The 20,220-nt window shown below is 44.3% G+C and overlaps 1 protein-coding gene across 1 annotated transcript in view; it reads left to right on the top strand.

Annotated features, from left to right (window-relative positions):
• The first annotated feature begins 288 nt into the window (after window positions 1–288).
• LOC109481196 (hemicentin-2-like) overlaps window positions 289–20,220 on the top strand; it is a 43,324-nt gene continuing 23,392 nt past the window's right edge. The window contains exons 1-2 of the mRNA XM_019783724.1: window positions 289–743; window positions 10,459–10,758. Coding sequence (XP_019639283.1) covers window positions 341–743; window positions 10,459–10,758 — 703 coding nt within the window. The 5' untranslated portion in view covers window positions 289–340. The remainder of the gene's footprint in view (window positions 744–10,458; window positions 10,759–20,220) is intronic.

Here is a 20,220-nt window from a genome sequence, read left to right on the forward strand (position 1 = left end):
CGGTCAGTTGAACATTCCCGTGTACGAACATTTGTTTCTGAAGGGATGCAACATTCCAGGTTTTAAACTCCCTCCCGGTTCAAACTTTGCAGGTTTGAAGCACTGATTAGTAATACTTGGATGGGATGAACTACAAGATAGGGGCCAATAGTCTGCCACAGTTGCCGGTGCACTTTTCCACCTTGCCCCTCCCCGCGGCGTGAGGTGGACGGGTCCAGACGTGCTCGGCATGAGCAGGCAGCAGTACGGTGTTGCAAACGTTATTCCTGCCGCTGCGATGGTCGCGTGGAGACGCTTCCCGCGGATTCTCACACCTCAAACCCTCTTACCTCACACATAGATGCGGTCCTCCCGGATGGAATGTGACCTGTATCAGACCGTGTTCTTAGTTGTTGTGTTGCCTGTGTTTGTAGCGGACGCTGCCGTGTACAGGACGGTGCCCCAGTCCACAGCTGTGCTGCTCGGCCACGACGTGACTCTGAACTGTTCCCTGTCCGGACTGTCCGAGCAGGACGTGGTCAACTGGCACTGGTACAACCGGGCTTCTCAGGACAAGTTTCGCCACATCTCGGCCGGTAGTGTGGTGAGGAACGAGCTCTCCCGCTACTCCATCGTGGGCGACACGGGAGGAGGGGAGTTTAACTTGAGGATACAGAACGCCCGGCTGGAGGACGAGGGGAAGTACCAGTGCAGTGTGTTCTCTGTGGACGGAGTCAGCAGGGATGCCAAGTTAACGGTTGTCGGTGAGTACAAATCGTTTGTCAACATCTATGGCTTTGAATGTCAACAATGCAATAATGACATACACTTGGTCTTTGGCGGTGTCTAGAATCTTAACCTCATGCAACCATGTAGTGCAGTAAGCCAAAGTATTCTTTGATCACAACAATATTTATTACCAGATTGGTGGACGTCAAGGAAAAGGCAACACCGTCTTTTAAAATATGAAGTAAAATATACGTACTTCATTCACCTGTGAATTACTGACAACAAAGATGTAGTCCTGGTCAACAGTCAACCCATTATTGTTGCCTGATATAATATTTCTAGATAATTATAGTCTTAAACGGTAACTGCCTTCTTCCTTGATACAAAGAAATGTTGTGATTAAAGAACTGTGATTGATCTTTAGGAATTTGCATTGAAAACTGTTCAATTGTGGAAAAGGGGCTCTACCTTGTGGTCGGTTTAATCCCACATGTCAATCTCAATAGTGTGTGGGTGGATCTGTGCCGTTGTCGCGGGCTGATTCCCTGTATGATAGCTGTAATCTGATACACAAATTATGCCGCACGTTCAAACGCATCTACCTGGAAGTAAACGTTTCTTCATGTGAGTAGGTTTATTTTACCCGTGATTAATACGATGAACATTATACCTCTTCATTTTTCTGAAATTGGATGTAATTCTGAAATTAGACTTTCTGCTTATCTCACTTTCCATATTGTCATCTGTTTCATGATACAATGTATTCTCTTTCATTGTTGCATGTACATTTTATCTTGCTCTAGTTCAATGGATGGGGTGGGGGCAATAATAGTAGCGTTGCCTGAGTTCGTCACCACAATCTGTAGTGTGAAATATGTAATGGAATAAGGAATAAACACTATAATATCGCCCTTCCCCTCCGTTCCGCAGTGTTTACACTGGGGACACCACCTTTAGCAATTGTTTATATAACCGCAGGGAGCCGGCCCCACGGGAAGGGTAAGCAGCCGTCATCGCGTGAGAAACATCCCTTATCTTTGTAATATCCTTGCTGATATAATCCCTATTTGTGGTCAGGTGAACGCAATCCACGAGCTACAATCTCACACGTTGATTACTCGATCAATAGCTTTCGTTGGTAGGTGCATCCTAATACCCACTTACTCGTTTTGGCGCTGTAAAGCGTCGGAGGAGCCGGTACAAGTTAGTCATGATCGCCGAGATCAGGCAGATACGTTTGAAGACGGGGATTAGTAGCGTGAGCATCACAGCAGACCGTATCTCTGACTAAAGTAGCCTGTGTACGGCGAGCAGGGCGCTAGCCTAGCGGCATGTCTGCTCTTGTTAGGGAGAGGTAAAGGATACCCCGTGGATAGTACAGGTTTTATTGCCTGCTGTATCCCTTTATACATGGATGTACTTGATATATTCTCTCCATTAGGTTACTACAGGCAGGCAATCAATAACTAAAATCTCGAAATCCCCCCGCCGAAGGTCGTACATTCCCGGCAATGGGTTAAGATCTCAGCCGAATTATCCCGCTCCGTGGCCGCCCCGACCCGGCCGTGTCCAGGGCTTCGGGTTTGTTTGTGTCGAGTTTTGTTGTAAGGAGATGGAAGAGGCCGAATGTGGACCGCTGCGGCTTGGGGTGTAAATTATTCATGTCGGGACGATGGGCAGAGTCGGGCAGCTGTCGGGGAGTGTTAGATGGGCCGACCAGGAGGACAGCCCGGGCATTAGGCGGTTGGACCTGATGAACAACAGGAGCAGCAGGTGTTGTCTGCAGTGGCTGATGCACCTCCGGCCCTTAGCTCGCTGTAACACTATGCTCCCCGTGTGGTGTTTACTGTAATAAAAATCCTGCCAAAAGGTGAGATGAGGCTCACCATGGTAAACTCTAAAACATCTAGCTGTAGGGCAGGAGATATTAGGTTTGGGTTACTCCGGGTATATCAATAAACAGACTCGTTTGATGGCAAGGAGAAATGTGTAGATAGGCGATAACAAACTCTTCTGCTTTTCGTTTATGTTATTAATGTACATCCCAGAAGGACAAAGCAGCCATTAGGTGGTCCTAGCTGATGAACATCTCTGACAGGAGATGCTGTAGGTACGGACTAATACATCTCCAGGAGTTTAGAGCCCGCTGGTTCAACCTGCTACAAGAAAACATATAGGGACATGATTAAACAGTCTGACTTGATAGCAACGGGCGTTTACAAGGTGCAGAACAATTTCCTCTGTTTGTGGTATATGTAAATGCACATCCCACAAGGACGAGGCAACCATTAGGTGGTCGGAAATGATGAACACCAGCCGGCCGCGCTGGGATGACGGATAACACTGAGCAGGTGCTGTGGGGAGGGAAGCTGAGCCATCCCTGGTCTGGCCGAGTCAGCTTTCTCTCTACAGAGACAGAAATCAACCCACAACTCACGCCAATGTCTTCTCGAATGGGAGCGTCCGAAAGCAAATCCTTCAATAGTGATGTGGAAATGATATGACGTATTCCCAGGTCTGCAGAGATTAGAGTAATCCGCGATGATGGAGGAGGCGGCGGCAAAGTTGTCCCATTGGACCAATCATTTCTCATATGATAATTCTCCCAGAACGCTGCTTAACCTCAACTTAAAGTGCAGAGGAAAACGGAAGGAATAGAACAGCTTGAACAAAAGGGCGCCAGCTGGGGGCTGCATTAAAGTGGCGAAATCATAGGTTCACAGATTGCTGTTTGGGAATGTTGTTTGGCTGGAGTCCATCTTGCTACTTATTCCACCATCGGTTCGTACATGTATGTAATTCCACTGCTGAAGCTCATCAACGCCAACACAAAGCATCAGCTGTCGGGCCGAATAGGCGGATCCATCAGGTTAGGGCCAAGGGAGCGCCTTGCCTTCAACAAACGTCTAGAGACACGCTTATAGAGACTCATATGATATTAAGGAGATCTGTGTACAAGATACAACTAAATTAATTGGTTTGAGGTCTGCCAAATAGCACTCTTCGTTAGTTTGTACATAAATCTGCTAGTGACGTACGCTGATCAAAGACGACTCAGCTCATAAGCTCAGGAGAGGGGACCATTAGAGGTTCTGTAGACAAATGGCCTTCCAGATTTATCCAAAAATATCATCAAAGGAGATCCCCACATCTTAGGGTAAAAGATGAAGAGCTAATGCCTGTGCAAGCAATATCGACTTAAGCCCGAGGTCATACGAACAGGAAAAACATCTGATTGTGCACGTAACATAGGCAGGCCAATAGACCTGACAATCAGCGCTGACAAGGAAATGTACGAGGCAAGGTTACTTGAATACGTAATGACTTTGATTTTCTTAAGAAAGACTTCCAGTACAAACTATGCGGATATAATGGGAAAGTCAAACAGTTTATACCTTTGAGTACGCCAGGAAACTGTACGACATGACGGAATATGGCGGATATAGGTTGTAATATGATGGAATACCGCACCCAATCTCACCTTTCATAGGGGAAGGCTGGCTGTGAAAAATCGTTGAAAAGTAGGAAATCTAAAATTAACAGCCATTTGTCATCATTTTGCTGTGGATTTACAGAACCTTTCATGACATATCTTTGAAATTGCATGAAATAAGGTCAGCTGTTGCCCAATAACTCAACATGTCGGATTCTTGTCGACGTGTTAACCCCTGAAACGTACGTTCATTTACATAAGAGGTTTGCGGGTCGAAAGTATACATTTTGGCTGCAAACTGAATTTAAATTAGTTGCAAACTAAATTTATTTTTAGTAGCTAGTGCATGTACAACTATAATAAAAACAATCGTTCCTTGACTGTAATTGAAGAAGCAATAGTCCATCAATAAACAGCTGCCTTGTGCAGCAGATAAAGAGTAGGCTTTGCTCTTGGGTACTCCTAATCATGAACATATGACACAGTAATGTCTATTAAACTTTCAGAACGGGTGAAAACACGACATGACTCGTGTTTATTCAAATTCAATACGAATCCGTCGAGTGTTAAGTGCCAAAACCGTACTTTACAATAGAAGGAAAGATATCAGGAAACACGGTGGATGAGCACAGAGCAGATACAAGGCGCAGAGAACGATAGGGGTAATTGCAGAGATGTCCTGTAGCCTTGGATAGGCAGTGTGTCTCCGTGCGCCTGGGGAGGTTTTGGAGTAGCTTCCAATTGTACTCTGTCTTCAGCAGACCTCAGAGGAGACAAATGCCTCTCAGTGCAATAATGTGAAAAATCGTCTCCGAGGAGCTCCAGCGGCTCCAACACCTGCACCTTTGGCAACAACAGCGGGTCTTAACGCAGCAACCTCCCGGGGGATCTATTTATCCTAACCATATACTCACAGCAGATATCTAATGTATACATTCCAGAGAGATGGCGGGAAAGGCAATCCAATCTAGACAATGGTTAGGTCCTCATGTTGCCGAGCAGAGAGACGTAATGCCCCCGACACGGCTAGGACAAGTGGATTCTGTCAGAATCCACTCGGAGAGAATCTCATTCATTCTCACAATCAGGGAACTCACGCGCCTGCCTTTCACCGTGCCTGATCAAAGCAGATCATTGGCACGTGTCTCCGCGCGATGTGACAGAGGCCTGCGCTGAGGGACCGGCTTCCTACTGCCGGCACGGTCCCTGCATGGCTTCTGCCGTGATGGATTACCTGGGTACACCCCCACCGGGAGTGAAGCATCACTATGGGTGTGTCAACCTGCACTTAAAGACTGCTGGAGTATCTACTGTTTTGTCTGATGTCTTAACGGCCGTAAAAAGTGGCAGTAAAGCCACTGAAGCGCGGAGGATTCTCCTCACGTCACGAGGAGGACACGTTTTATTACCTCACAACGTTATCCACATCTCCCTGTCGGAACATTCCACTGCGTCACCAAAGGAAAGGCAACCTTGTAGCCATGCTAATTCTGGCCGGGTTATTACTGTGTAATCTATGTAGGTTACGATGCTGGACAGAGGGGTTGTTAAGATTGTTTGGAGATAGCACCAGTCTTGAGGCTACTTTGAACGTAAGAATGTATATGATCTTATACCAGAAATATGTTCACTTTTTTCTTAACCTTAACAAAGGGGCCACATGTATTGCAGGGACTGATGGAAAATATACAAAAAAGACAGGACTTAAAGCCATAATTTCAAACCGATAAAGACTAAAGGCACGTGATGTCATGTCAATGACGAATTTTATTGTGCTCTTGTAACACAGGAGGAAAGTTTGTAGCCCTGCACATCCTCGGTGGGTAATTACAGAATAATCTATATAGGTTACGATTCCGACCGGAGGTTTTGTGGCGTCGGTGAGATTGTTTGGGGATATCACAAAACTTGATGGTCCTTGGGACTTTGGCATTCAAGCGAGACTCAACAAAATTCAATCTAAAGTTGTATTCATCAAAAACTCGTATTTTAACTGTTAACTCTTTCCCAGTTTTAACAATTTGAACATGAAGCAGAAGTCATCAAAATACCTCAATGGACGTCACATAGAAATAAAGCAGAATTAGGCTGATAATTTCAATCAATAAAGACCATGGCACGTGGCGTTACGACGTGGACCAGTTTTTATTGCCCGCCAGCGTTATCCGCACCTCCCAGTTGGGAGATTACAGCTATTCATGTCAGAAAAGGACACTTTGTAGCCATGCTAATTCCAGGTGGGTTATTACAGTATAAGCTGTGTAGGATAGAACTGGCGCGTCGTTAAGTTTGTTTTGGGATATCACTGACATTATTATTCCTTTGAACCTGACTGCTGAAGAGAATCATAGCAACAAAACTATGATTTAGCGTTTGTTGACCAAAAAATGTCAACCATCTCCCGATACTATATTTGCCCTTTGAGTATGGGCTATGTCATAAAACACAAAAGAGAAACACGTAAAAGAAGCCACCAACGCCATAATCAGCAATATTTCAGCTGATAACTTCCAAACGTAAAGATGTGACGTCGCGACAAAGGTCAGCTTTATTACCTTACAGCATCTTTCAGATATAACAGATAAAGTGTTACAGCTGTGAGATATATATAACCAGGACTTGAAATACTTGAATTACTGCATACCAGTACTGATGCAGGTAACATTAAGAAAATACCTGTACTAAACATAGGTCAGTGTAGTGTAGTTTCGGCTCATCTCTGATTTTAACCTGCACTAACTTGCTCATGCAGGTAGCATTTCCAGCCCCGTGATAACGGTAGAGGAACTTTGTAGTCGTTCCAATTTTCGGTCTGGTAACTACAGAATAATCTATGTAGGTTACGATGTCGGAAGGGAGATTTTGTAAGTCATTAAGATTGTTAAGATATGAGGAACTTTGATGCTCCCCTGAAAATATAACTTGAGCGGGTCTCGTCAAAAGTAATTGCCATTTTGCTAATGCTTGGTCGGGTAGTTACAAAAGGATCTGTCTGGGTTACGATGTCGGACAGAGGTTTTACGTTCTCGTAAGATCGTTTGATGATATCACCTGTCTCGAGGCTCTTTTGAACTTTAGCATTCAAGCGAAACTCAACAAAAATTTATTTACCTTTTTATGAACCAAAACCGACTTCCACCTTCTCTGCTTCATTGGTCTTTTGAATTCGAGCCAAAGGTCATCAAAATAGAGTACTGGAAGACACATAAACCCGGAAAACAGCAGAATAAGGCAGTAATTTAGGCCAATGGTGGCTTTAGCCTACCGTAATGCCAACTACCTACTGCGTATTCCCTAGCATTGCCGCCTCTCACCAGGAAAGACAGAGCCGGAGAAGATATCAGTCGAGTCAGCTTACAAGGCATGATCCGTTACCCTGCGCCCTGCTGGGGTCTGGGGAGCCGTGTAATATTTCATGTCTGAAGACATAACCCTGCAGGGGACATGAGATATTGGCACGGATCATCCCTGGTAGTCAGATCACTGCTGTTCTTATTCATGCTGCCTGACCTCCAGGTATGCTTCTGGCCAAAGGTCGGTAAGAAGGGTCTCAATCTTCGATACAAGATGAGAATGATGATCTTCACTTGATTCCGGTCATGTTTCTGTCTTAGTAACAAAGGAAATGCCTCGCACTCTACATGAGGCCACAGGAAATCTTTATTGATGCGTTGGAGGAAAGAAAAAATATGCATATTATCTCCGCTTTCTATCGAGACCTGTGGATGTTTCAAGGCTGATAGGAAGGCAAGCCAAGGCCATGAGAAATCTTTATTGATACGCTAAAGGAAGGAGAAAAATGCTTCCCATCTTCTGTGTCGTCTCCGTAAGATACCCGGGCCTGTAGCTGTATTAAAGCTGATAGGAGAGTAAAGCCTCCGTAAAATGGAGTCCGGGCTTCCACTTCTGTAGTAATCCCTGGGGCGGAGGAGGCCGTAACCTGAGGAATCGGGTAGTCTCGGGGTCAATGAGTGCCATGTCTATGGAGGATGTCGGTGATATCTGTATGGATCCCCCGTGGGGCGGCCTAAACTTGGACGTCAGCGTTCACAATCTAGAGAAGTATATTAAGGGGGCTGGGAAGTTGTAAATATTGGACATACATTATGGCATATCCTTGCCCGAGGGCTAATTGCAAGGTAATAATAAGTGATGGATACAGCAGATACCATGCAGTGAAAACAGCAGGCTGCTTCGTGATGAATGGTTTTATAAATCCGAATTTGTGGAGTTTGACTTCTTTGTTAAAAGCCTCAGATAGGGCGCACCCAACTTTGCTACGATTAATACGTCGATGCTCCGGGTTGAAAAGTTGGATAGTTTTTGTGTGCTAAAACTAGTAGATAAATGTGTAAAGGGTACACTTTGACAACGTCCTCTATTAACTCTCTCCCCAGTCCTCTATTAACCCTATATCTCTTTCTGTCACTGTCTGAACATCTGCAGGGAAAATGACTATGTCTTTCACTGCTTTTAAATTACACTATTAACGTCTCGCACTGAACATTTCGTCTTGATATCATATATTGCCCCGGAAACCCCCTAGGAACCATCTGAAATATCTTGTACCGCTGTGATCAACAAAGGTTACCAAAGAAGAATGACTTACCCTATGATGTCAAGCCGAGAATGCGGCAATTTGCAATGAGCCACGGTGGGGTCATTACGTGAGTTTTCTTCGTCTTCGATTAGTAACAATTTGTCTCTCCACTGGCAGCGCATTAAGGGAAGTGACATTACTGCAACTCTAATCGACAATACGTGGGGTACCCATTCAGGAGGTCTTTTTGCTAATTGTAAATATGGAGATCGATGGGAAACATGCAGCAATTATTTTGTCTATGCCATAAAAATTACATGCATGGTGGAGGAAATTGTACGTGTATTCCATACTCGGTTCTTAACTTATTACACCTGCTGCGATCAAAACAGGTCGTCAAAGAAGGATGAAATCATGAGCAAGTTAATCGACACTAAGTATTTTGCTCTTAGTCTATTCAGTTAAAATTTCTATTAATTTTCATACACCTGCAGCGCAATAAAGAAATAAACACATTTTACAATCCATTAGTCTCTTAACCTAATATGTCGCACCGCTGTTTTTAACAAAGATCGTTTTCGGACTTACTGTTAAAATGAGGCGGAGACAACAATCTGCAATGTGCAACTGATTAATGTTTATTACTAAAAGCGTCTTCTCCTTAAATTAGTAACAAATCTGGGGATAGAAACGCTTGTCTAGTAAAGTGATATTAATGTTGTATTGACTGGTAATGAGAGGCGCATCTGTTGGATGATGTCCCGTTGCCAACAGAAGGGATCTCCTGGCAGCATTTGGTTATCAGCTTTACTATGAAGAAAATATATCGAGAGAGAGAGGTCAAATTGTAACCTAGAACAATACTTCAAGTAAGACAAAGTCGAAACTTCATGCTGATGAATTATGTTGCTTTGGAATAATCGACCCAGATAGTCCAACAACGATGACCCTGTTTTGCTCGGTGAATGTGCACAAGGCAATGGGCAATGAGTTACCAAGGACTCTTATTATGTTTATTTTCTTCTCCCTCGATTGGTAACAAATTTGCCTCAGTGACAGTCTGTTAAGAACAAATACATCATTGCGCTACTAATTGGACGCAGGCTGCCCGACTACAGTCCCAATGGAGGAGACCCTCGAGCTCCAATCTGCAGAACATATTTCTTTCAGTGCTTCATTGTCAGATCCAAGGACAATGCCTGAATGTGTGCACCCGTGCGTGATTAGCAGCCAGATTATGAATTAATCAAATAATGATTCAACATACATACATGCACACATACATAATCATACTCTTGATGATCAGATTCAACATAATGGAACAAAATGTTAACGCGCGCTGAATACTACAAAGTATACACATAAGTCCTAAAACCAAGATTCTCTTAGATATTTGTGTCTATTAATCCACCACATATGAAATAGTTTTTAGACAATCCCGTGAGCAGCTTGTTGCTGATCCGGCTCAGTTGACAGTATCTTCACATTATCTCCCTGGAGGTTAGATTAAGACCGCACTGCAGAATTGATCACGACAGGATTAGATGTAGCGGTTTTGATTGATCCACAGGAGACAGATCATCGCCGCTGAGTCAGCACCTTTAATCAGCACCTTAAACGGGGTCGGCACCTAATTTGGAAACATAAGCGGCAATAATCAGCTTTGGTTTAACAAAATAGCGGCAATCAATGGCAAATGGATTTGCCCTCCCCACTATAGGCTCATTAAGACACTCTGTACTTTTTAATAACACTGCTACTCCGTCTCCATTTGCAGTGCCGCCGCCTGAACCACCCAGGATAACGGGTAATTCCAACCCTCATCTTATTGGGGAGGGGGCGGTGCTAACATGCCGCTCGGAGGGAGGAAGCCCCCTCCCCCGCCTGTCCTGGTACAACGGTACGGTACAGCATAACCAGTCGGACACGAAGCTGTCAGGGAACGGGGTGGAGGTGAATTTCCTGGTGCCGCTGCTGACGAAGTGGCACAACGGGGCGAACCTCAGCTGCAGGGCGGACCAGCGGTTCCCGGGAACCGTTCAACCTCAGGTCGCCTGGACTATCCTGGACGTGCAGTGTAAGTACGACATATCGTATCCATGTATTATGTATATGTTAACTGAAATGGTTACTACATTACAGTCATTTTATAGATAGATTTAGAACAGTTCGTTAACTTTTTGTTCTGTTACTGTTTTGATTCTTTACCTGATCATGGCTTTCTGGCCATAGCCGAAATCTAGGTGGTAGACACCTCCTGAAGTTAGGATGATGCGTAATTTATACAGACGCCCCTGGTACAATGGGACAATGGCAGACGCTTCGTGTTTGCCCCATAGATAACAGAGTTCACGTCATAAATGAATTTCCAATGCTCGCTTTTGGTCTTTTCTATCGACAAAGCCTGGGTATTGGTTAGATGCATGTATCCAACAGCTAGAAGGGGATTTTCTCACAGCGGTTTCACAAATCCTAAAATGACAGGTTAAGCTACAGGCGTCCAGAATATGTCTTATAGGGCCTTCACCTGTCGACATAGAATGTGCAACTTGACAGTGAAACGTACATAGGATTTGTAAAGTGATCCTGAGGTTCACAGGTGTGAACTGATACCAAAGTACGTAGATGGCAGATGTAACCCGATACATATCAATTGTAATCTGATACTTTAACGTCTAGAATCTTGCAAAATCTCTTTATAAAGTTGAGTTCGATTTTAACTTGTTTAGAATATGCTTGGCGCCGGTCCAGAGATCTTCTCAGATCAGAGAGGGTTTTCTTCGACCGCCTGGAGGCTATATCGATGAGGGTGGCGGCTTAAAGGGCATCGGCCTACGAGCCGCGGCATGAAGGGGTTTAGTTCCGACCCCGGGGCGGAAAGGTTGGCGGGAGAACGGCCATGTGGAACCGATTCATGTAGATCCTACTGCCCGATCACTGGTGGGCGAGGAGGTTACATGTAAATCCCAATATGGACGATGATTCACGTGTGGCAAGGCCATGGCATTGGAATTATCATATGCATTACCTGGTCTCTTTCTGGGGACATGGACTTCCCCTTGTCTTGAGCAGTATCTGTCATATTGCGCCACGGAAAAATCCTGCCTAAAGCAGAAAAGTGCAGCGGAATCGATATATATGCAGACAAACGTGTCTGTACGTCAGGCGCGAGGATATGGCTTCAGCGATATCAGGGAGAACTCGTTCAAGAAGAAAGAAAGTCACGTGAGAGTCTGCAGCTTCAAAGTGTAGCTTCCACTGATGTGCCTTAGATCTGGTTAGTACTTCAACTCAAAGTACAACAAGAAGAACAACTATTTCGATACGATGAGTGGGTCTTTTTCTTTCACAAGACATGAGCTTTCTTTCTTGAGAATGATTCATATAGTGGCATTACGTAACCTTGCCTGATGCCAAGAAAATGTAACAAAATCAATGCATATGTATTTATGTACTAGACAAACGCGACCGGAGTAAATTCATGAGACCATTACGTTAGTGACACCTGGTTGAACACCATGAGGGATATATGTGTGTGTGTGTGGTGGCCTGGGCTTTGTGTGTGGGAGGGAGAGGGATGTTGTGATTTGCGTGTATATGTATCTGTGTAAAGGAGTCTTATGTACATCACCTCAATGATACAGTCTGCTGAAGCTGCAGATGACCTGCATCCGGTCAGTACATGTACTTCAAATTCTCCATGTACAAGAAGGACCAATATTTTAAAGAACTTCGTGTGCATGAGTTATTATGAACAGTAAAGGACTTCCATGTTAAAGTCGGCTGGCTGCAGAAATCAAGAACTGAAAGGAGGATTTGCAAGCTTCGATGTTTCCTGACATTAGACGAGTGTGTTTTTGTTCATTGAATAATACCTGTAAGGTCCTCAGGAAATGTTGTATTTCAGCGTTATTAGAGTCATCTCGTCTTTAAGACATTACGCGCCTCCTGTCTTGAGAATTATTTATCATATGACGCTACGATAAAGACCCTGCCGCTAGCAGAAAAGTGCTGCCAGATCGATTTATATGCAGACAAACGTGGCTGTTGTTGAAGCACGAGGTCATTGCTTCATCGACACCAGGTTGAACCCGCTGTGGGGAACCGATGTGAGGCAGGGTGATGGTCCAGAACAGTCCAGCTGCAGAAAATTAGTAGACAGCCTCCGCGAGCAAGGCGACGAAAAAGGAAATGACTTGGGATTCCCGAGATTAATGTTAGAGCTAGTTAGACCTTCTTCAATCTGATTAGTCACTCCAGCTCTAACTATAAGAAAGTCACCTTTTGGGTTAATATAATAGGTTAGTCTATAAACCAGTCAATGACAGTTGTATAATTAACTAGTCCCTCTCTCCCTTCTCGTAAAATATCTGTGGATGTGTAACAAGCAAATCAGCAGATATTCTGTCACGTCCTGCGATTTAATATCCATGAAATTAAGAATTGTCAGTATGACTGTTTGGGGAGCAGTATATTTGTGGGGAGATGGATGTACAACGCACGCGGAATGTAATGAGGCTGATGGGTGTACCTGAGTTATCATCCGCGTCGTCGGAACTCTGAAATATTAATGAATAGCTAAAATCTAAAAGTGTACTTGTTACTGTTTGAAGCCTAGATCAAGGCACGTTTATACCAATTGTCGTATGTGTATGAATCACGGGATGACCTGTTTGAATTGAAAAGGGCATATTTGTCCTTGTAATAGGGTGTGTTGATTTGTAATAGTAGTTAAGGAAAGTAACTGAGGAATAACGGTGTAGTTGGTCGTTTTGATGAAAACACACAACACGACAAATATCTCTTTCAAAAAATGTAATTATCAAATAATATAAGATTTCTGACTGCCTGCGACTGACACTCGAAGAAAGTGAGCTATTTTAAGGTATCGGGAACAGGAAGATAAATAATGTATATCTGCCCTTTAGGACAACATGACAAAGCGCCGAGGATGTGTTAGATTTGTGGATAATGCGTTGCACCGATGTCTGTGATAGTGCCAAAATAACGTATAGGTGCCCTTTAGGGAAACATTACAAACGCCAAGCATAGATTTGCTGGTAGTATATTGCGCCGCTGTGTGAAATAGTGTTGTACAAAGGAGAGGGAGGGCCCTCCTCCATCAATCCACCGATTTCCTGTTCAGGGCGGAGTTATCTGGTTATTGATGGCAGCCATCTAGCCGAGATTGCACTGAACGTCTCTAAGTACATTTTGTAATCCCACCGTAGCCTTCCGCACGTAAGGAAACATTTCCGCATCTTATAATCGCCATAATAGCGTCTTTTCTTATGAAACGTTTTGTTGTACTTTATAATTCAGACTTATTAAAGACACTTGATGGAGATAAACTAGATATGTATAGCAGAGATACCAGTATGTTTTCAGGCGATTGTAAAAGTGTCATCTTGAAAAATTATGTGTCGTCTGACAGAGATGGGGGTACTGTGATACAGCGGGAAACATAGTGGTTTAAATGATTATGAAGTCATAATGTAGACCTTCCAACACGTTATCTTTAAAATGTATACAATAACTTTCCAGAATCGATTGCAAAGAAGTGTAATACCAGAAGCCTTTTGTGACAACATTGGTGTCTCAAGACGAGAGGATTTCGCTATCCAAACAAAGAGGAGATATTTGTAAGTGTTGGAACAATGTTTAGTGCACCGCAGAGGAAGTCTGGCTGCAGCAGATACGCCACACGAGCAGTGTGCTAATCCACAAGACAGATGACCTCGCCGAGATGTTGAGCTTCTTCACTAAAAGCAACAACCTGTACATAAGCACACCCGCCTCCATGGGGGCAGAAATAGACACCGCCATTCAGGTCATCCAATGAATCACTGGGAATAATGACTCCGAGAGTTCATAGAGATCGTGAGAGAAAACACGGGATTCCCCAGGTTTGAATCACCGGGTGGAATGACGGTGTGAGTTCGGGGAAACCGCACGAGAAACCCGGGCCCACCTGGGGTTCCACATCTCCGGCTGCGGATTACGGCTCATGAGTGGTCGATTTGTCCTGGAAATGATGCTACTTTCTATTAGTTTTTTTCCTGTTTCCGGCCCTTTTTAGTGTTGTTACCTTCGTAAAAGTCTTGTTTTTCGATCCATTCTGTCGATGTTGCTCACGCCCTACCCGTAATTTGTTTGCTGTACATGTGCTGATTGATGTGGCCATTAGGCTATTTGAAGCGTTGTGGAACATTTTCGATCCATTGTAGAAATTCTTTCATTAATCTAGATGAGGATTAAGTTTGTCACTGACCTTCGACCGGTTCTGTAAATGTCAGGCTGAACGGGGTGACATCGTTTTCCGATTATGCCTAGAGATGCTACTTTTATTGGCACGGACGGGGATTAGGCTCTCAAGGTTTTTCGATCCATTCTTGGGATGATATAGATATTTACACCTCGCCGAGAATGCTTGTGTAAAACTGATGGATGCCACTACGAGAACGTTAGGACTGTTTGTAAAACACCTCGATCCATCCTGTAGATGCTACTTTTATTGGTCTAGCATGGGGATTACGTTTTTATTGTTTTCCCATCTGTATTGTGTAGTGAAACTACCCACACCTTCCTGGGAACCCATTTGCCGTACTGAGGGATGTCGGTATCGGAATGTGCGGAGCGTCTGTGCAAGGTTACGGTAGACATGCTTCTTCATCAGCTGTTGTTTCTCCAAACCATTACTGGTCACCCTCTAGTTGTCCTTCCGAACGAATAGCCTAAACCAATACCAGGACCATGGCGGCAATTATTGACAAGGCCGCTGACCGTAAAATCTAATCAAGTCAGGTCAAGCCTGACCCCGCGAACCTCATCACGTGTGACATGGTGATGCGAGCATGGTGGCGGGGCTCCATTTATCAACTCATCTGCACTTCAGAGTCAGTGGACGGGGTCTGCACACTACTGCACATGGAATGGGAATGTGTATCGATCCAGCTTAGGCTTTTACTGAAGAGCTAATCTCCCGCTGGTCGTGAGAGGCAAATTCAGCACAGTATGCCCAGGCTCTACGTACCAGGTGCAATCAGCATAGAAGCTGGGTGTAACTCTTCGTTGAAAAGTCGACATCACACAGCAGGAAAATAGCTAGCTGGCCAGACGCGTCTATTTGCGAGCTTTATAGCAGATTTTCTGCAACAGTATGGCCGTGCCCCTCAATCACTGTGCGACTCTCGGAGCTGTTAGGTAACCTAGGTCTGTCCAATGTGATAGGGTAGATTTTCAGACGAAAAATACCGCCGACTCCGATCCCCGGTGATTTTGAAATTCTGCGACCTTCTGGCGATATCACCAAAATTCGGCCAAAAGGTCGTCGACAGTGCGACGCCTTCCTAAGGACTGCAAACTATCGTACCCGGTGAGTGACAAGAGGCCAGGATTTAAACGTCGACCTTTCGGTTCATAAGCAGGATAAATAGCCGCAAGACCACCCCAAACGCCACATAAGGTTAGAAAGGTATACTAGTACATTTCTTGGAACCGTCAGTAGTCAGGTAACAAAGTAGTTGCTGGAACTGTGCCTGCTGGGGTGATTCTGGGATTTTTTCATTACATTTTAAGACTCTCACAAGTCCACATGAACTCCCTGAAATTGACTGAACGTACACCAGCAGGCCGACTGTATTAAGTGAAACCCCCTTACATGTCAATAATAACCTCTGCGGGCGGCTCGCTGTCGGAGTAATTGACCGACCGGAGAATCTGCTGCAAGTTTCCATCATCAGCTGATTACACAGCCCGATGGTCCGACCTTTCATCGAGAAAGTCGTAAACTGGGTGTCACTTTACCAAACAGTAAATCAATGCTTCGTTCCCAAATTAACGGGCGTGGGGGTGGCGTATTTCTTTGTACCTGTGGAAGGGAGCTGTGGGAATTGCCACGTTATATCCGCGGACTGGGCGTAACGCCTTTCCATCATTCCCCCGGCCAGAGAATATCTCACCCTAAGCAAGCTAAACTGGTACGACTTACGTGACCACTTCAGTTCTGCTGTAGACATAATAAAATAATACCTTCACGAATGTTGAAATATGGAGTTTACCAGCGGGCGTGCACTTGAAATGGCTGCACTTAAGAGCGTTGATGGAGTTCGATACCTGGAAACCATTTGCACACACGGCCGACTGGCGGCTGCTTCTTATGGGAAAAGTTGCCTGTGTGTTAGCGAAGCACTGGGTGGTTGTAAAACCGACTCAAACAGTTTATCACAGGGCCAAGCCGCCCGTCAAATATCAGGACGGTTAACTTTTATATGTCAGGCAATTTGACGTATGTTTGGTGTGTGCATGCCGCGATGAAGTTTTACCTCCCTCCCGTGCGCGCTTGATAAAGGCACATCTTCCGCTACATAAAACATCATTTCGGCATTTTGAAATGTTTTATGGCGACATTCAAAAAGTACAAACTGAACCCCATAATCAAAGACAGCCGCCGCGGCTTGCACTGAAGTACACCAAGATAATGGCCAGATATCGTCCTTTGTGAAAAATGGAATTATATATATGCAAAAGTGTACGCTAATAACGTATTTGACTGCGGCCTGCCATTTACCGCACCGTCAAGTATGTGAGCACGAAACTATCCATCAGGTTCTAACGGACCCCAAGGTCGGCTCTTCCCTGCAATGCTTTGCCCGTGATTGATCTCTTGCAGAAGAGAAACTGACAGCGCTCTCTTATCCCCCGCTTTACATCCGTTACTGAAAACTTTATATTGTTTTGGAACTCTTCTGACCGACGGACAAATCTGCCTTTCTGTGGTTTGCTTGCTATGCTATAGATTGTGCAATGTTCTTTCAACATTAGAGTGGCGAAACTCGATGTAATGATCTTAGGAGAACAGTGGTATATGGAGATCGGGCCGTGTAAAGCTTGAAGCACTGAGAAATATCAGCAGTGTCAGGTGGTGAATTTCAAACTGAACATATTGAACATCTTGTTGCAAGGGCGGTAGAGGATTGTTTGCTATGCCAGCTAAATTGTTCTCTAACATAAGGTCAACCATGGTGCATAAAGTGCTCTTTTGATTACCATGATATGTGGAGACCCCGCCATGTACAGTTTTAACTACTGGAGAACAGCAGTATCATGCGGTGTCAGGTGTTGAACTGAGGACTTTGTTGTCAGCAGTTAGGAGACCCGTGCCAGGGTTGGTATCGATCCGCCGGCTATAACCGTAAATCGGCCGGGTCGAGAGTTGCCTTAGATCCGCTTGAAGAAGAGAGCGGGGCGGCGGGGGTGGCCGGGCACGCACGGAACTTACGGAGCAATTATGGCCCAGCGTTCGGGAAAAACACAGATACGGTGGTCTTATTGATGAGTTCTACAAACGGTCACGGTCGGGCATAGTACTTCGGAAGTTTTTGGATGGCATTCCGCATAAATACGTCTTCTGCAGCTGTGGTGTCATGAATACTGTATTACATAGAAGATACATACATCTTGAGGCTTAGATCACGGCACCCACACGGTTACGACTTACAGCTAGAGCTTCCAAAATGCGGCTGCGTTTGTTCAGACCTGACGGGGCGGTGTAATCTCCAAGCAGATCCTAGGGTGGCAAAAGGCAGTATCAAATTGGCCAGGCAGCATCCATTGGCCAACCAAGCTGTATACGTCATATAAATAAATTAAAGCATTTCAAAAGTTTGTAGTGTTTCATAACTGTAAAAAAAAAAAGAACAACCCTGTTTGCCAAGTTGATTGTGTAGGGCATCCTTATTACATGAGAACATTTATATCTAACGGGATATTCAAATTCTGAAACCAGCGAAGAATTCAAGAAATCACACCATCGTATTTACAACTTTGTTCGATCACGGTCGCCCAAAACGTACAAGATAAAGTTGATAGATAGCATTGATTTTTCATGCCGGCCGAGAGTAAATCGGCTGATTGCCGATGACCTTAGATTGTAACAACAATAAAAATGTCGCACACTTTCGGGCAAACTTGACATATGAAAACTGGCGAAAATAAAAGAGTTATATATCATGCTGTTGCCAACTGTTGGTATGTAAATTTCTGCTCACATTTGATGTGAACGCTTTCAACCAATCGATTCCAAAGAGCTGCTTCTGGTTCGGTTACCCTAGCAGCTATATGCAAGTGAGATTCTTTCTTGTTTTCTTTCTGGCACTTATCAGTCCATATCAATACAATGAGATGATTCTGAAGCTAATCCATAGTCATTTGAACAATATCACAGCCTCTCCCGCGGTTTTAAACATTCATGCTTACATTTGGCATTCTGAAAGTGAATTACGAACATTGACTAATGATGTGATCAACTGTGCACTTATGGTTGCATTATATACTGTGGTATAGGTCAAGTTATAGGCAGACGGAGGAGAACATTAGCGCAATTATCGACTTTTTCAAGAATAGCACCATTCATCATCTTTGGATTTCCAACCCCGCTCCCCAGATGCAATAGGGGCTGTACTACTCACCTCCATGGAGCTAGCTCCATGGAGCTAGCTCCATGGAGGTAAGTACTTCAGCCCTGCGGCAGATTTTTTACAGCTCCATGGAGCTAGCTCTACGCACTATGAATGCATGTGCCTGGTTCACGTCACCTTCAAGAAAAATGCATATACATGGTTCACGTCACATCAAGAAAACAAACCAGCGCCATAAATGTCTTGAGAAATAAACAGCCCCGTGCAAAGAGAACACACATGGTTCACGTCACCTACAATGAAGAAATCACGCTCTAGAATATATCGTGTTTAAACTTGATACGGCCCCACGCACTGAGAAAGATACATGTACACACAGTGCCGGTCTTCTCAGAGGCTGTTTTGCCCACAGAGCTAGCTCCACGCACTTTGAATGCATATACATGTTTCACGTCACCTTCAAGATAAATACATAAACGTGCTTCCCGTTGCCTTAAAAAAATACCACGCTCCAGAAAATGGTTAGATCGGTGTATTGTTATTTGTAAATCTTGGATAATCGTGTTTGGTGGTGTTCTATGCGGCCCCACACACTGAGAACGATACATGTACACACAGTGCCGGTCTTGTCGAGGCTGTTTTGCTAGCTCCACGCACTTTGAATGCATATACATGTTTCACGTCACCTTCAAGATGAATACATAAACGTGCTTCGCGTTGCCTTCAAAAAATACCACGCTCCAGAAAATGGTTAGATCGGTGTATTGTTATTTGTAAATCTTGGAAAATCGTGTTTGGTGGTGTTCTATGCGGCCCCACGCACTGAGAAAGATACATGTACACACAGTGCCGGTCTTCTCAGAGGCTGTTTTGCCCACAGAGCTAGCTCCACGCACTTTGAATGCATATACATGTTTCACGTCACCTTCAAGATAAATACATAAACGTGCTTCGCGTTGCCTTCAAGAAAAAATACCACGCTCCAGAAAATGGTACAGAAAATTGTTTGGATCGGTTTACTACTATTGGTATTGGTAAATTTGTCTTTGATTATCGTGTTTGATAGTGCTACGGCAAGGCTGTCCTTGTGTATTGATTGACTGTATAACTATACTAAATTT

Source organism: Branchiostoma belcheri, unplaced genomic scaffold (assembly GCF_001625305.1).
Source record: "Branchiostoma belcheri isolate BF01 breed outbred unplaced genomic scaffold, Haploidv18h27 scaffold54, whole genome shotgun sequence".
In the NCBI taxonomy this organism is placed as follows: Eukaryota; Metazoa; Chordata; class Leptocardii; order Amphioxiformes; family Branchiostomatidae; genus Branchiostoma; species Branchiostoma belcheri.